General features: G+C 41.6%; 1 protein-coding gene across 4 annotated transcripts in view; it reads right to left on the bottom strand.

Moving 5' to 3' along the window:
- evlb (Enah/Vasp-like b) overlaps positions 1 to 18,743 on the bottom strand; it is a 37,382-nt gene that overhangs the window by 5,675 nt on the left and 12,964 nt on the right. For 3 of the 4 annotated variants that reach the window (XM_035616979.2, XM_035616977.2, XM_035616978.2), the window contains exons 2-4: positions 7,017 to 7,185; positions 6,068 to 6,245; positions 600 to 666 (exon numbers count right to left, since the gene is read on the bottom strand). In XM_035616979.2, the coding sequence (XP_035472872.2) occupies positions 600 to 666; positions 6,068 to 6,245; positions 7,017 to 7,185 (414 nt within the window). Of the gene's footprint in view, positions 1 to 599; positions 667 to 6,067; positions 6,246 to 7,016; positions 7,186 to 7,322; positions 9,231 to 18,743 lie in introns of those variants that run through there. The other variant, XM_035616981.2, reaches the window with a different exon arrangement.

Here is an 18,743-nt window from a genome sequence, read left to right as displayed (position 1 = left end):
TTTGTCCATTGGCAGTTAGTCCTGTGACGGGGTATTAAGGGGAGGAGAGGGATGAAAGGGAACGGGGAATAACAGTCAGCACGGGCAGCTGCCGATCTCAGTGGCTACAGTTTATGTTCTCTCTCTGTTACAGGTTGTTCAGGCACACGTGGCAGCACTGTCTACCATAATCCTAACCACACTTACAGGCCGAGTTCACTTAAAGTTCATCCACAGGTTTTGGGAGATAACCGAACGAGCCATGATACCTGCACTGAAACCCGAGAAGCATTGTGCATTTGTCAGTGGTTTGAGGTGGACAGGGCTCAATTGGAAAACCGTGTGGATCACATAATTCTGTCCAATCAGAGTTTTTCAACTTTTGAATTGAATCCAAGGCAGTTGTGTGGTTGTTTGTTTACATTTTCAGTTCACCGTCAATCAAATCTGATCTGATCTCTGAGCGTTTGAGCTTTAAAATAACAGATATTTCCTGCAGAAGTTAGTGGAGACCAAAACAGAGAGAAATTGTCTAATAGTGGTTCATATCTCCTGGATGTGGGCAACTCCTTGCTAACAAGTCGTCTTCCCCATCAGTTCTCACTTGATAAATGTTTTACCTTGCTCTCTGAGCTTCCATCTCATCTGAAGTCGGCCCATTCTGGACTTGGCGCTGGACGGCTGGACCTACAGAAGGAGAAATGAAGAATGGAGAAAGACACAAGCACAAGAAGACAGATAAAGAAAAGCTGACCTCAATAATCCATTATAAGCTTTACGATGTTATTGAAAATTAGTGCCAGTCAAGACAACTAAAGACCAAATGAGAGGGAATTAAACAGCAGTCGATTATGATGTCCTCTTTCTTCTATAATGAGTAAATGAGAAATGAGAGGCATATCAATCCCCCACTCTGTGCAAAGGAACGTAAATTGATTCATCCTGTTTTACTGTCAAAGGCAAGCAGAACACAATCCAAGGCTACTGCACATAAGACAGAGGTGCTTTGCGCTGCCGTCATTTTTCAGTTTACTCCTGTTACACACAATGCTCTATTAGGGATACGTGATGCCCCTTTTGATTCTCAATCCTGTCTGAGAACAGTATACCCATCTGACACACACGTGCACACGTGGGTATCAGTGTCTTTTGACATGTTTAATTCACCTCAAAACCATATTGAGCACAAACACACACACACACAAATCAATGAAAGACCCATAAGTATTATTCTGCATTAAAAGCCACTTTCTGACATGTGTTTGGGAAAGTAAAAACAGCAGGTGAATGAAGTCTGTTTGAAATATTCTCTTCATGCAGACCATACTTAATTGGAAACAGAGAAAACTGTTGGCTGCAGGTGTCAAGTCGCTGACAACAAGCTGTCAGTTTACTGATGTACAGAAATCACAGGGGAGGAGGCTCGAAATCAGAGACTTGCTCTCCCTAGTATCTCCCGCTCCTGTTTATGATGTGATATGAGCTACAAGGCTTTTGCGATGTAATCTGATTAAGGCCACATGTGAGGCCTTGCAAATGCGGAGCCAGATAGGGAGTTTAATTCACTTAAGACACAATAAGAAATAAGATGAGGACGAGAGGACGTCAGCTCGGGGAGTACAATCGAATCAGAGTGGATCATCAGTTTTCAGTGAGCGTTTTCACATCACTGAACTCCTCTGGGACAATACTAATCTTCATTGCTCCTCCGGAGAACAACTTCAGGAGAAAGGTTTACAATTTACACTTGTGCCTTGGCATCGGCCTTTTTTTGGTTATTGAGGAATGTGTTTTCAAAGTTGGAGGAAAAGACTCTTGTTTGGTTGATTCATGATTTCTTTCTGCTTCTGGAGAATTGTTGTAGGGCGTACAAAACAAAAACAATGAGGTGTTTCATTTAAAATCGACTTCCAAAGACAATTTTTAACCCTCCTTTCTAATGAAAGGTGTCCCGTACATCAAAGTTTTACAGCTCGACACACTCAGGCCCTTTGCAGGGGTGATGCTCACTGGCGATACTCTCCACTGCTCACAGCTCTAATGGAAGTGACTCTCTGGCAAACCAATGGTGCTAATGGCTGCCATTGATCAAGTAACAGAAACCCAATAATAACACAGGACAACAGAAGACCTTACTCATACCTTCTATCAGATACCTTGTCCGACACACACAAACACACACACACACACACACACACACACACACACATAAACACAACCGCATGTTCTCTCTCAATTGCTTATGCTTATATTCACCTTTGTTTCAAAGTTTTTTGTATCAATGATAGTTACTAACTATTGAACTTTATGGTAGACCTAAATATGTCTCTTATTCACATTTCTAGCAGTTTTCCATGTACTGTATGAGAATTACTTCAAACAGACAGTTGTTTGGCCAATTAGGATTCTGGTATCTTCTATGCAGACTTTCTTAGCACAGGGCACAAATAATGTAGACTGTATGTTGGTCATGTCTCCATTAAGTCGAACCTCATGCTGTTGACTGTCTGTCGCAGTTGTCTGGTCTCTCTCTGTTCCCTTCAACTAAAATTTGACAGTCATTGGCCACTGCAGTTACTAGGCCCACAACAGTTTTTTTTACCACAGTATATTCATAGTGGTTGGGACCAATATATAGTTGACGTTTATTACAAAGGGGCATAGAGTCTGACGGTAATTTAATCCCAAAAATGTCAAAAGAATTTGTGACATAGGAGAGTAACAGTAGCTAAAGGAAGCGTTCATATTTACAGTAGTCTACTAATTTTTGAGACACCAATTTCCCCTTTATATATGAGCATAAGAGGAAGCATGTGTAGTGACTATTTGCATTTAAAGAAGAAAGCTGTAAACTGGCCTTACTTTTCAAAAATACATTTGAAGCTGACATTACTTCTACTCATGTGGAGACTGCAATGCTTTAAGTTGTGTTATGAACCACAAACACAAGATGAAGTTGGCTTCATTAACATTATGATTATTGAGTAACTTTGACCATGACATTACCAGCTGATGGCACTGGACTAACCTTCCAGTCAGCAAGTCACACCACACACACCTGCAGGAATGGACACAGCAACTTTTAAAGTACACACACACACACACACACCAAATAATAGTTCACACAGAAGCTCGAAAACAGACAGTTACACAGCGCTTTACCTACATGACATGCTGAAGAGAAGGAACCGACTGTAGCAGACACAGAGGCACTGACAGACCCACTCCCCGCTGACCATCTCTAGCCTTCAGCTGCCCTTCCTCCTCTTCCCCCCCCTCCATCACCTCCCTCTACCTCTCTCTCTCCCGCCTCACCTGCCTCTCTCCCCTCCTCCCACCCAGCCACTGTATCATCTGTCATCTTCCTGTAATCCACACCTCGCGGCGGCAGCAGCAGCGCAGCGAGCATCTCTGGTTAGTATTTCAAAAGGTCGTGTTTGTCTGTAGGCTGTGCAGCAACGCACACACGCACATTTTGCAGCAAGCTCATCCACATGTATCCCTGGAATGTCCAATTAGGTATCGTGTAAAAATGTCACATAAACACTTTAAACAGAGAATATGGCTGAAGCTGATGATTTTTCTTCTCAATAAATCATTTTCCTAGGTTCAAGAATGAAGTCCTTGAATGAAAATTTTAAGTTTGCATGAACAATAAAACCTTAAAGTGCTCATAACAATGGGGATGTTAACATCTACATTTCCAAGACAACCCCACCTACTTTGACGAATTGCAAGATATGATCAAAAGCTTCTACTGAATAAATCTTGTAGTGTCAAATTTCCAACATCAAAAATGTCCTCAATCCTTAAATTGTTCCTTTGATGAGTCAATGAATCATTGATTTTATCAAATTTCAAAAACAATATAAGACATATATTCCCATCACATGTCACTAAAACAAAAAATTGTTTAATAAAAAAGTAGAGTGTGTGTGTGTGCGTGTGTGTGTGTGTGTGTGTAACTTTATCACAGGTGTGTTCATTCAATCATGACTGGACCAAGATAATCACGTGACACATGCATTTAGGTTTAATGTGTAGTATTTATAAAATATACTGCTTGCTCAAACTTTAAATAGATTGATCATTTGGGGTGTTAAAGTATTAATTGTGAAATGTAGAATTAGTTTTGTTATATCAAGAGATATGAGATTGTGGATTTGTATCGCTAACAGCCACAAATCACCTAATACTTAATATGGGTTGACATGAAATATTGAAGATAAAAAAATCCTCATTTGTGGCTGTAACGGAAACATTTTAGGTATAAATACTTTATTAAAATCATTAAACCTAAAACCTCTTATTTTTGTCTTTATCCGCTGATCATCAAACATTAATCTGTTCATTATTTCAACACACTTCAGCAGAATTTACAAGGTCAACATCTTCACAGTTACGGGTAAAAATAAATATCTCTATGACTAACCCAGTAAGAAAACAAGCAAAGGTATAAGTCCAGGTATATTTTGTGAGTTTATTGCCAATTATTTGTGGCACAATCTCAGTATTGTGCTCTTGAAGAAAGGTCAGGTTCTGACCTCCTTACCACTAGAGGGTGTAGGCACGCCTCCTTAGAGAGCGACGCGCACTGATCTTCGCTTCACAAGATGTGAAATTGTCTTATGTAATCAGCTGCAGCACAAATAAAATGGGAAAATGGGAAAAACACACGCCTGTCATCTCTCTCATTTCCACACATGCATGCACATGAAAGTTATTCATGCATTTTGTGTGTGTGTGTGTGTGTGTGTGTGTGTGTGTGTTTGTGCGTGTGTGTGTGTGTAGATGGTAGATGGTAGATGGTATCCTTCCATGCAGCTGGAGTCGCTGCTGTATTGTAGTAAGCTGGTAACAGTGAGGGGATCTATCTGTCAAGTGTGTGTGTGTGTCCTTCCTCTGTGTATTCGTGCACTTGTGTTTGGCTGATGTCACTCGAGCCTCTTTGTTCCCCGTCCCATGTTATTAGACAGATGAAAAGATCTGCTCTCTAGCACAGCACCCAGGGGAGATCTCAATGACTCACTCTAATTAAGAGACTTGAGGGGACTGCAGGGGGAGACAAACTGCTGCTGCTGCTGGAGTTATGACAGGCACGCCGAGTCCCTAATTCTATCACTCTCCAGTTGTCATATTTTGTCTCTCTCTCTTTTTAAAGCGCAAACATGCACACACGCCCGCTCGTATACACAAAGAGCTCAAGTCTGCCATGCATCTATTATTAATGACACCTGTGTTTTTCCTACAGTGACATGTCAACGGTCGACAAAAGATTAAAGAACACAGATATGCTTGGATGGGACTGGCTGCAGCGGCGCACACTAATCCATTTTTAATTGCGACAACTGTCAGTGTAGAAAGGCTTATTGTGACACTGTAGGTGAGCATTTGTATTTATCTATCATTTGCTATGTTATGACTTAAAATTCCAAAGTGCCCAGTAGAGGGACTAGGGATCAAAGTGAAGCTGATATTCATATTCATGAGAGACGCTGATAGGAGACGATGGACAGGTGACAGGAAATGAAAGGACGAAAAGATTATTAGCAAACAAACAAATTGATTTCATGCTCGAAATCAGTTGACTCGTCACATATTCCTCATCATTATCATGTCTGGAGGCAGAATATTCCAATATTTGTTTCATAATGACATGAGTGAGGGTCAGAGCACCAGACACCTACATAAGCGTACATCCACCAGTGGTCTGCTGAACTCATAAGACTTATTGCATTACTGATGTGCACCATATTGATATTTGGCTACATTTATAAATCACTGCATCGACTAACATCTCTTACAGTAATTTGAAAAGTTGCTATTTTTGAGAAAGTTATCTTTTTAGTGTTCTCAAACAGGACCTTCATGAGAATGATAACAAGCACTTTATCTACTGATATGAAAGCTGTGTCTGCCACGTTTGGTGACATGAGTTCACAGTATGTATGAGTGCTGTGAGCTGATCTGTTACTCCATCTACTCCATTTACTCCAATTGTCCATAATAGGCTTCCAAAGCATTTTTCCATATGTGCTCATGTGTGTAGGAATGTGTAGTGCGTGCAATGCCCTGAGGGAACACACACCTCCATCCTGAGCGCTGAGGACGTTGAGGGCAAAGAGCATGGCGTTGGAGAAGGTGGTGGCCTCCTCCTTGCTGGCGAAATTGAGGCCATAGACCTGTCTGGCGTCGCGCCACTGATGAAAGGTCGGCGTGGCCTGGTTGTACTTGAGCCCCTTAACTATGGAGTAGTTTATTACCACCTGTGGGAGACGAGGAAAGGGAGAGCAGATGAGAGAAAGAACTGCAGTTTACTAAAGGAAAACTGATTTGGGTCCCACTGCAAAGATAACAGATTGTACGTGCATTCATAGGATTTGTTTTTGCATCTTAAATCATGAGTCATCATATATAGCAGTCACTGTTGTAGAGTCAATCGTACAAAGGCACAGGGGCATTTTATTGAAGCAACAGACAATTTAGCCCCTGCCTTCTTTTAGGGGAAAAAAAGTGTGCGCTCCCAAATGTGTCATTTTTACTACAATATAAAATGTGTATAACATACATATCATTATTATTTATGTTATGTTTATGGTTCTTTGTTCTTTATTTTTAATCCATTTTGTCAGTTTGAGACAGATTTTGATTGCTATCGTGTCTTATCACCACGTACATAAACACAAACGTTCACGTAAGAGAGCTGAGAGCTAATAAGACGCTGACAGACGGGGAGAAAATTCCAGTGAAGTCACAGCGGAGAGGGATTAGCACTACTAAAGACCTTTAATGAAACACTGGGGCTCTCACACAAACGTGCGTGCGCATGCACATGCGTTGCCTTGTTAAACTTTGACAACTGCAGCATTTTTTTTCATGCACGTTACTTCAAAAGAAAACACAGTAACAATCTAAAATAGTCTGGATGTTCTTTATGTTGCAGTCGTCCTGCAGAGCAATGAAATCTCTCTCTGAGGTGACTGCACGGCTGAAATTAGTAACACCCATATCTTTTCTCAGTGTGTCACGGCTGTTACCTGCTGGTCCTGCAGTTTGACGCCCACCACTCTGAACGTGTTGTTGGCAGTGTTGTGGTAGATGTTGATGCGGCTAAATCCCTGCTGTCCAGGCTTGATGGGGACCCACTTCTTACTGGTGTCATCATAGACCATGACGGAGGCCCGCGCCTGGCAGATGCTCTGCTCACTGGGAGTCGAAGCAACAGACAGAGGAGAGAGGAAAGAGAAGAAGAGAGGGAGAGTTAATCATGGACAGTGTGTAAAGAAACAGATTTCAGGAAAACCCACTGTTTGATATTCGTATTCTTCAGTCAGTTTCGATACCCTCAAGTTATAAGGGGCAGTTTTACTCCAGTGTCATCATATGTCTGCTTGTCCAACTGACTGCATAGCCCCAGGCCACTGGGACGCCACAAATGTTCACCTTCCCTCACTGTAATGCAGACACACACACACACACACACACACACACACGCACACACACGCACACACACGCACACACACACACACACACACACACACACAACGAGGAGTTTCATGAACGTCGCCATGTGTTTCACGGGCAGAAGAGACATGCATATTCGCTGCAGAGTGAAGGGGGAAATAGACAATCAAGGTGCAAGGGTGTGTGAGAGATGAGGAGGACAAACACAGGGTACTGTAGGAACAGAGAAACAGTTTTGACTTGCAAATGAGATTAACAAGATGAGTCCCATCTGTGTCTTTGCCTCTTTGGCAAGCTAAAATCAGTGGAACAAACCCTGGGGCCTAGCAAAAGAGCTGCGTCAGGGAGAAGTGAGAAAAGAGAGAGAGAGTGAGGGAAAGTCTTGGCTTTTAGATGCAGTATGAGACACAGTGAGAGACTGGGGTGCATCACACTTGTTGAAAAGGATGATATTTGAGGGATACTGTGAACACAGTTCAACCATCAGGGGAATTTTCTTATTTGCCCTCTGGCCGAGAGATGAGATGAGGTGATCAGCTAAGCTTAGCATATAAAGTGAAAGAAAGGGGGAAACCACTGTGTTGTTGACATTTGAACAAAATGTCTTGACAACTATTTCCTGGACTGCCATGAAATTTGGTACATTTGGGACTCGCTCAGGATGAATTATAGTAATTTAGGTGATTCCCCCTAATCACATCCCATCAGCCACGGCAGTACTTATTAGGAAATCTCCGCATAGCTAATGTCTAACACTTGCAAGAAAGCAAAGAAGAGATTTAAATTCACTGATATTTTCAATTTTGTCATCTGGCTGTGGGAAAAGTTCTACTCTGAAATGGAAATAACTCAGACATGTCTTCCTTGGTAAGGTAGGCAGTGCGATAAGGAACAATCAGCAACACATTCATCCTTTCTGAAGATAGGATTTTCAAGAAGGACCAGACTAGAAAAGCACCTTAAAAAGAAATAATACCAGCTTGACTATGAAAGCAGTGGGAATCATCTACTACCCTGCTTCATGCATTTTAAGCACGAAGGTATAAATAACTTTCTTTCAGGTTGTGTCGTACTATCTTCAGCCGTGTTATCTGAGTTTCAGTGGTTTTGACGTGAACACATTTGAAATCAACTCGAGAGGCGGACGGGCAACTATGTGTTTAATTCATTTTCTTTAACTTGTCGACTCTGTTAATTTTTAAAAAGGAGATCTTGGCAACCAGCTGAAAATGGCATCGGAGGCCCAGAAGCATGAATAAATGAGGTTCTTGTGCTAAAAGAGACTTGAGCAGGAAAAAAAAAAACCGGAGGAGACAGGGAGAAGGAGATTGAGTATAGAGGAGAGACGAGAGCAGAGAGGAGAGGTAGAGAGAGAGTAGAGAAGAGGAAGAAGAAGAAGCTGAGGCAAGGAGAAAACAAGTTCTTCTGACTGACAGTTGTAGGACACACAGATACACACATGCACCTATACACAAATGTAGTGAATCTGCTGTTGGGTAGATCGCTCCCCGCCACACCCGTTAAAAATTAACAGTTGCTCTGCAGTGCATGAATAAATCAGGTGCCTCTGAATCTACCTTGACAGCAACACACTCATGCAGACACGTGTGCAAGCACAGGACACAGATACACACTTTAAATCCGCCATCCTTGGTCGGCCCATGACCAGCTGCTGCAACAGTAAATTCTAGCTGACAGAAATCTCAGAGAACTGCTCGGGAATACTTTTCTCCTCTGGTCACCTCTGCAGAAATGGTCCAATCACAGAGCAGGGCGATTGATGCAGGGCAATCATGTACAAGAGTAAAAAGGTGCTCGCTCACTGTTAAAGCCCTCCCACCCCGCCCCCTTGTTCTGACTGGAGTATCACATTGTTATTTTTCACTCCAGGATCAAGTATAATCTCATTTCTCAATTACTCTGAAAAACACAACATAACCTTGACAGTGCAGACAATGATGACTACACCCACAGGCCATTGAACACAACACGAACAGTGAGAAGCGTGAGAAATGCATTGTGGGCATTGTGCAAATTATGGCTGCAGCTCTTCTCCCAGACTCTGGTGTTGAACTCTACAACTGCTGACTGTGCTGAACTTGCTCAGAGCAGAAAGGAAGAGTTTCAGTCTCAGACCACTCGACTCAAACAACACACCCTCCATTTAAGGAAAGCCGGAAATTGGCAGAGTGTCCTGTAAAGCCTGATTTCTATATCTTAAATAAAATTGTTCACAAAATAATATTAGAAATATGCCATAAATATGTTTTGCATTGGCTTGTCAGCATCAGACATGTTTAGTTAACAGGTTAGTGTGTCTGAGGTCACAATAATGCGGGTTGGTAAAGATATTCATCCACTCTGCTGGATGTTTGCATAAATAAATACAAATTATCACAAAATTCACACACAGCAGACCCATTAAGTTGTTCTCTGGGTCCGAGGTCATTGCAGGGTTAATGGGATGCTGTTTTGTCTCTCCAACATAAATAGGACAAATTTTAAAGTCTGCAATACACAGGTCAGACGGAAGCCTTTCAAAAGCATCTCGCAGTTCCTTCATCACTCATGAGTCTGCTCACACCTGGACCAGTCACATTCGTTCCAACTAACTCGCAGCGTCAAAGCGTTTAGTTCTCGTCTCTATTTATGGTGCCAAACTTCCTGTCAGTTTGCACAAAACTTCCTCCTCTCGCATCATTCCTCTGATCAGAGATGATCGGCACAACCACAAGCTGTCAGAGGAGAGGGATGCGCTTTTGACTCACAAGGGGAACACAGGTAGAAAAAAAGAAAACACGTACACACTCAGAGGAGAGAGAAATACACACACGACAAACCCCTGAAGCGTGAAACATAATTAGCTCTTTGATCATCTCTTCTGCTGCCCAACTGCCAAAAACAGACAGAAGTGGAATTTAAATTCAGCACAACAAGTGATTGGTAATAGCGTTTTTGCATAACAATGCATCTGAAAATATCTAATTTCCACATACATGTTCTTCTGTCTGGGGAAAAATGATCTGTTTAGAATTTTGTTGAGAACCTGAGAGGAAGTTTGTCTTTCAGAACCGTTTTTATCCATTTTTCTGTCTGATGCTATGAATCAGCAGCAGCCAGCAGGCGAGTCAGTTGGTCAGGAACTGAAATCTTAACATCAGTAGCTCTGAGTCACTTATGAGCCTTTGGTCAGTGAACGATATAAAGAAAAGTGTATTACTGTCACCCCATTGTCTCATGTACGTCTGTGCTGGTCTCTCTGTGTGAACACACGCCTGTCAGTGCTTCAACGTGTCAGCTCTAGTCTGTCTGCGACACTTATCTGTGCTGTCAGATGGCCTTGTATGTGTCTCGCTCTGGGTCCACGCAGAAGGCCGGCCGCAGCTCTTACAGCACCCTGCAGACAATACAACATCAAAGCTTTTGTGCTGCTCCACTTTCTGGGGCCTCGGTGCTCAAGGCGGCGGTGCGCTAACAACAAAGAAGAATCTGCCTGAAATAGAAATGTACTCGCATTGTTGCATGGAAATTCGGGTATGTTCACGGTATAAATTCTGAATTGGTTTAAAAAAAAGTTGACCAGTGGAGGTTTTTCCACAAGGAAACGTGGCCAGTTATATGATCACACGTATACCACTGCTACTGTCGCTGGTCTTGGAGTATTTTTCACCACATCAGGGATGAAAGGACCAAACTAGAAATGCACTAGATGTACAATAAGCTTGCCACACAAAATTACACACACTAAATATCTGTCCGCTAAATCTGCCCGATTTTCTTTTTAATCAAAATCCATGCAATTTTTTTCCGATATTGAGGACATAAAAGGTTGCAAACAATGCTTACAATAAAACTGGCCCCTTACCCTTTAAAAAGAAAAAGTGAAACCAACCGAACTGACAGACAATTTTGTCCCTGAATGGAACATTTCCAGTGGGCAGCAGTGACTGTCATAAGGAGATTTGAAAATTTCCTAAACTGATTTGATGGATTAACTTGACCAGTGATGCTGCTGAATCCAGAACAAGAGGTTAATACAAACCCTAATCGAACAGAAATGAAATGTGTCTGTGTGAGTTTAGAGAGGGTGGGAGTTAGATCCATGGTGGAGAAATTAGTTCACACACAAACTTTGACTTAATTTGCAAACCAAATATTGGATTCTCCATTGAGATTTGTTGCTTCTCATTTGCATAAACAACAGTCCCACTCTCTTCTCAATACAGTCACTGCGCGCTGCAGCAGCGACCTTGAGACAAGACCATCAGATCCAATGTTTACAGATTATAATTTAGCTCCAAACAGTCCTGGTTGATGTTACAGTCTGCAGACTCTGAGTCTTGGTCCAGTTCATTCTCATCGCTCTGTCGCCTTCACCAATTTTTAAGGAGTTTACATAATCCCTTCATGTGGATGACAAGTCAGAAAATAAATGCATGGATGTAACAATATACAGCCCATTCGTACATCACTGCTGCTGATTGTATACATAGATGTACTGAAGCTATAGCCAGTGCCAATGTAAGAAGAGGACTGAGATCACAGAAAGTGTCTTTGTATCCCGCAGCCAGCTGCTCACAGGGAACAGCCAAATCCCGAGAGTGAGCTGGCAGAACAATCGTCACCACAAACTGTTCGTCTTTTTGTCTAACTCCTTTACAAAATGCGCTCTGTTTTCCAAGACAGCAGGAAATTCATGGAGAATCCTCTTGCCTACAAACTGGCCAAAAATGATGCACAATGAAACTTCTTGTATATGCAAGAGTACAAGAGTGTGTGTGTGTGTGTGATTCTGCGCGTGTGTGAACCTCATCTGCATGAAACATCAAAGCTGCATAAATCAGTCAGAACAGCTGACAGCTTAAACATTTATGAGCATGCCAGGTTAAAGCTACATTAGCAGTGAGACTGAGCCCGAGCTAAACCGCAGCTTTCATAGAAAATTGGATGAACTGAGCTAAATCTCTAACGTAACCCAACCAGAGAAGTCAGTTGACATAATTAGGAGCCACTTTGGTTAAATGGCATTATTTTCTACTCCCACCTGAGCCTCTAAACACTCATATACTGTCAATCGTCACTCCAGGGAAGATGCACGCTCAGTGACTGAAAGATTCTTTTTCAGTCATTTCCATAATCTTATCCTTAACAAACTTTAGGAAAAAACAAAAGTTGTTTCATTTGACAAATGTAACTTAAATGTAGCAAATGTAAGGGTTAGGGCACTGGGGTAAATTAAGATTGAGCCGTTAAAAGAAAGAACATCATGTTTGTAATACAAGACAATATGTTGAATATTACTTTTTATGTGATATTGATAAAACCTTAGTTGTGAAGAAAACACCCTGAAATAAAAATAGATGTAATTGTGATCCAGTAGAAAAATGCCTATGTATAGTATATCATATATTGGACAGGCCCTCCATTTGCAGCAGTACCTGCAAGTGACTCTGTACTTTCCAAAAGAATGGCTCCATTTATTTCGGTAGGATGGAGGTCCAATTATAGCAGTGTGTGTGTGAGTGTGTGTGTGTGTGTGTGTGTGTGTGTGTGTGTGTGTGTGTGTGTGTGTGTGTGTGTGTGTGTGTTTCTATCCCGTGGTATTAAATCACTGTGTGCTTATGGGTGGAAACATGTTTATGCACATATCTGTGAAGAATGGTTTAGGAGAAAGTAAACTGGTTTGCAGGTCGGTTACATAAGCAGCTTGCTTACATATTTGAGGTTCTGGTGGTGAGGGGGGCGGGGCAAGGAAAAAAATGAAGTGAGGCAGACTAACAGAAGACTCTGAGGGGAGAAACATGGTTGTGCGCTGACAGCAATCTTTCAAACAGTCTGCCTGCTCTGATACAAACAGTAGTAAAACAACTCAAATTGCTCAACTTGCAAAGGAGAATGAACCAACCATGGCTAAATTAGGTTTACAAATTTCACAACAATCCTGTGACTCAACAAAGACGATATTTCATGAGAAAGCTTAACTGTGACTCAGTAATAGTATTATTTTTGAATATGACACTGCATACTAGAACCAAAATAGAACAGCAATTTTTTTTTTAATCAAGTCGCTCTGGCCCAATTTTTGCAAGCTCATCTAGTAAACTGTGTGATATATTAGACAACTGGCACAGTGACAGATTGGCACGAAACCATCATGAGAGTGACAGAGGCTAAAGATGGCGTATCTTTCACAACTATTGGAAAGATTTCCCTAAGATTTTGTAAAAGTTGTCAATGTATGAATTCTAATGTTTGTGTTTGGGTGCTTTGGCCAACTGATACTGAATATCTGACCTTCCCACAAGAACCTCCTAGCACCCATCATACAAAGACAAAGAAGACGGAGAGTTGGAAAGTGATGGAAAAGAAACCCATCCATATAAAGCCCAGTAGGCTTTGGGAAATAAGGAAAACACACAATGTACCCACATTATAACCCACTATTACAAATCAAGACTTTTTGCAGTTAATATGTGTATTGCAATATTCATTTCTACATTCACTTTCGTTGCTGTACACTTTTATGTGATGTGAAGGGATGCTAGCGGAACAATTCAAAACCATGCTAGTCAAACAACGTGTGCCTGAGCGTGTGTGTGTCATGCACTGGAGTGTACTTGACTTGTGTGTATTTGAATGTATACCAGAGCCTGGAGACCCCGCAGAGAAGGTGCCGGGCGCACAAACACACACACACACACATACACACAAACACACTCCTAGACTCTACTGCCGACCGCTGAGACCACGCAAGAGCACGCTAATCTGTTGGCATGACAACTGGAGTGGAATATTCGCTTGGCCTAGAAAATATGGCTCTGAAGAAAAGATGAATGAGCAGTGAATGAGAAATAAATAATAAAAACAGCAACATAAGCCTTCAGACAGTCGGTTCCTTCATTACAGACCCCATTGTCTGCAGTTCTTGCCACACAATATCCTGTCTCATCCTTTGACATCAAATAACTGTCTCATGAGGCTGCCATCAGCATCTTTAATCCATATGAGTGAGAGTCAGTGTATACTAGCATGAACTATTGAATCCCACTGCCTTGAAGGCAGACACTAAAGATCCTGCAGACCGTAAAACATATTTATAACTATTTGCTTTGTCTACTCTACGTGTTGGCCCTTTGTTATTCCCTTTTCCAAACCCCTTATGAAGCCTTAGAATTTCTCTGATAGTCAGCGAAGTTCCAAGGCCACGTTCTGGTCCCATATAACACGTCTGAATTTATGACCTAATTCCAGATGAAAGTCTGTGAAGACAGGGTAAGGATGAGGTTTATTTTACCGCTTCGCCGCATGATCACATAAAGCATTTAAGAGTTTCCTCAACTCCGAGCGCTCCAATGCTGAGACTGAGAAAGCAGCACAGCGGTGGGAAAATCTTGCTCTGCGGGGCTGAATCAAGAGGTTTCATTGTGAGATGAGGTGCTCTCAACTTTTATGTTTGGCCAATACCTGCCTGAACTATTAAGTGTGAGAAAATCTTGTCTGGAGATAAGATTTTAAGTGGTGTGTTAGAGGTCTGAGGGAGGATGTTGATTTCTGTCTGTGGTCAGAAATGTACAAAATTTAAAAACCAACAAAGGCCTGCTGTCACATTAGTAAATTGTCTGGTAGAAAAACATTTAAAAGAGAGTTGGAGAGCTTACTTTGGATGATCTTGACCCTTATCAGTCACATTGTCTCGCCTTCTTAAGTATTCTGACTTATCTTCCCATCACTGGGAGAAGATGAGAGGTGGAACAATAGCAATTATAGAGAGAACTGTGTACAGCAGAGAGAGTGGAAAATATCCGAGAGCCTGGGCGGTGGAGGATTTAGACTTGGGATGGTCCCATAGGTCTCTGCAAAGTCGGTCCAAATCCTCTGACATAATAGAAGCATCGGCAGAGACAAAACAGGGTCAAAACATCCCAGACGAGTTCACAGCTTTGAGGTTTGGCGGAGCAGGACCCAAACGCAGAACGCAGGAACGAAGGTTGATTTAATAAGAGGAAAACAAAAACAGACTTACAGCCTTTGAAAGGTAAAAAAAAAATGCAAAAACCAAACTAAATCAGAAAATCTAGGTCAGGTGCAGACAATCACAGGGACACAAGAGAAGTAAAGTGGCAGGAAACAACAAGACACAGCAGGAAAGGAAGTGAGGAGACGAGAGGAAAGTGGCTTCAAAATAAAACAGGAAATACTGAACACCCCAAGAGACAGTGGAACAGGAAGAGAATATCAAAATAAAACAGGAAACATTAACGAGGATAAAGAAAGTAACTCTAACAGAGACACACAAGGAATGGTAATAAGAACATAAAATAAACCACAAAGAAAAACCAAAAAATCTTTCAAGAGTTCAAAAGTTCACAGGGGGAGAATCCTGACAACTGCAGCGTTAAACAAACAAATGAATCTGCTTTAAATTCATTGCAGCCTGACTCACGGCTGAGACTTGATAAGGTCCATGCATATGGGATCTGAATTCTGCAAGAGCATGAGGATCACCTCACAGGAATTGTTTGACATTTTGGGGAAAAAGGCTTATTCAGTTGAGAGCTAGGTGAGGAGAACCTTACCACTGTCATGTCTGTTTATTCAATATGACACCAGACTCCAGCAGCTGCAGCCGGAAACAACCAGCCCGCCCAATTATGAAGCACCTCTAATACTTAAGATATAACATGTTAATTAGTGAGCTTGACAGATGTTGGTAGATTGTTGTTTTATTTAGTTTTTTTTAAATTTGGGCCGAGCCAAGCTTCCAGTTTTCATGCAAGCTGTGTGCTGTTGGCTCCAGCTACATATTTGTTTTGGGCAAGAAAGCAAAAACACATTTCACTTAATGTGGAACTATTCATATTCTGTGTCATGTGTGGCATTAAAGGCTTGGAGTCCAGCAGGGAGCCAGACATTCCTGTCTACTTTGCTTGGCTTAGTGAGCGTTTGCTGGAATGTTTAAAACCAGGTCTAGCACCCCAGGCTGTCCCTCATCTACCTCCAACTGACGCCGAGCACTACTGTAAACATATTAGAGGAATCAAACTATGTGGACTTCCACTGGTGAATGTGTCCCTGCGTATATGGGGAAGGTCAGTCATTCTCCAAGTCCGCCTATGCATGAGCCGACAAATCAAAAGGTCAAAAGGAGATGTGCAGACCCCATGCTGGGTGGAAGCGAAAGCAATAAAAAAAAGGATGATAAAAGAAGAGGGAAGTACCAGGGGACAGAGAGAGAAACTGAAGACGGAAGAGATGTGAGGAGAGAAAAAGAAAAAGAGCAAGGGTGCACTGTAAATGATTTCTGTAAATTTACGGCAAGATTTCAACAGTATTATCTGGTTATTTGTTAAAACAGCGCTCTGCTGTTTATAAAAATGACAATCTGTAAAATTACACTATATTGATGTGTTTTTTACAGCACAATGCTGTATTGCTAAAATACAGCACTTTACTGCCGAGTAACTTAAATAACAGTGTCCTACAATATTAATTGCATTCTGGGAAGAGAAAATTCACCGGCACATGTGGAGCTGGGATCCATTGTTTTCTTCATCTTTCCCCATCTGTGTAATTATTTGGTGAGTATCAATTTTATTCAATTCATAAATCAGAAAACATTTTGTTGTGATTTGTGCTCTGTGCTTGTAGCAAGATTTTGGGAGGATTTAAAACCAGTGAGGTCTATTTTAGTCTCTTTCTTTAAAAAAGTTGCTTTACACATATGTAGTGTGACTATTCATGTGTATTTAACCAACCTCTGGATTAATTCAGGTTAAAAAAAGATTTTTATTTAAAAAAAAAGTAAAACGGTCAGTCAGTTAACAGTAGGGTTCTGTAAAAAAAAAAAAACAACAGCCAGCCAGTCAGTTAACTCTAAAATACTGTGACAATAATCAAGAAACAAGTTCATACTGTAATTTTTAATAACAGTACAAAACTGTACATTTTAGTGACGGTAGATTAATGTTAATTTTACAGTAACATAATGGCAACCCTGCTGCCAGCTGATTACAGTTTTTTTTTACAGTGAAAACATTTAACAGTGTGGCTTTAAAAAATAAATGTCTCAATTTGTTAGGGGGGTCCCAGCAGAGAAAAGACTGTAGGTGAGAACACCCTTGCAGGAAAAAAACCCCACTTCCTCAGCCGTGGAAGACGAAAGTAAAGAAAGAGAGAGTGGAGGGAAAGAGGAAAGGGAAGCTGTGGAGAAGCCCCGAGGCTGAGCTCTCTCTACCCCATGATGCCATTTAACTGCTGCTACTTTCTGCGGAGCCTCACACACAGACACGCACATGTGCACAAACACAAACACACACACAGCACAGACATGTTTACATGTGATCCATTTTACAGTTGAGCATATGCTGAGGGCCATTAGGTTAAGTGCTCTCCGTTGCAGACTACAGTAGGACCCGATCGTCTGCATACTGTAACACACCAGCATCTGTGAGTGGGAGACTCCTCCTCCTTTAAAAATTAAAAAAAATACACAGTCCGATAGTACACATGCGGTCGTGTACCGTTCCTATTTGTGCCACAGAACATCAGTCAGTGGACTCAATGACCCAGAATATTTCACAAATTTGGTGACTGTCTTCAATCTGTCAGACCACGCACTCCACTGAGGGGATAACACCGACATTTTGGTCTCCTCTGTGAATCCTGAAAAACAGACGGCCCCTCCGATCAAGCCAAGGCATGATCCTCCAACAATAACATACCGTACATCACAGCAGCTCTTGGATTTAAGTCAAAGGCTTTCAAGGTGAATGAAGTGAGTGAAATCCTATTTCCTTTAAAATGGAATGGGGGGGGGGGGGGGGGGGGGTCGTAAAGGCCAAAGATATCTTGATTTAATCAGACACAGTAAACTTGTGTTAAAAAGCAACCATCCTCTCTTCACATCTTTGTTGTTACATCGGCCATATTGAGATAAATGTATGTAATTTACCTGTGATGTTCTAGCTAAATTGTTGGAACCTGACGCACAATTTGGGTAACAAAATTAATTCTCTTTTTTCACAGCAGACATTTTTGCATGTAAAGCACAGCTGTAATTGATAAAACATTCCAGATAGTCGCAGGTTCACTCACTGTCATGGCTTCCTGAAATAGAACATCATTAATAAAACACCACTAAGAACTTTTCACCCGTGCTTGTCCTTCAGAGACAAGTCCAAATGTCTGCAGTGAAAAATGCCTATAGTCAAGGTTTGACACTAAAATAACCCATTTGAGCAGTTCATGAGATTACAATGCAATACATACTGGGCAGCCGTATGCGTCTCGTATCCAGGTTC

The sequence above is a fragment of the Scophthalmus maximus genome, chromosome 18 (genome assembly GCF_022379125.1).
Source record: "Scophthalmus maximus strain ysfricsl-2021 chromosome 18, ASM2237912v1, whole genome shotgun sequence".
Classification (NCBI taxonomy): domain Eukaryota; kingdom Metazoa; phylum Chordata; class Actinopteri; order Pleuronectiformes; family Scophthalmidae; genus Scophthalmus; species Scophthalmus maximus.
Note: the sequence above shows the minus strand (reverse complement) of the source record. Positions and strands in the feature narration are given on the sequence as shown.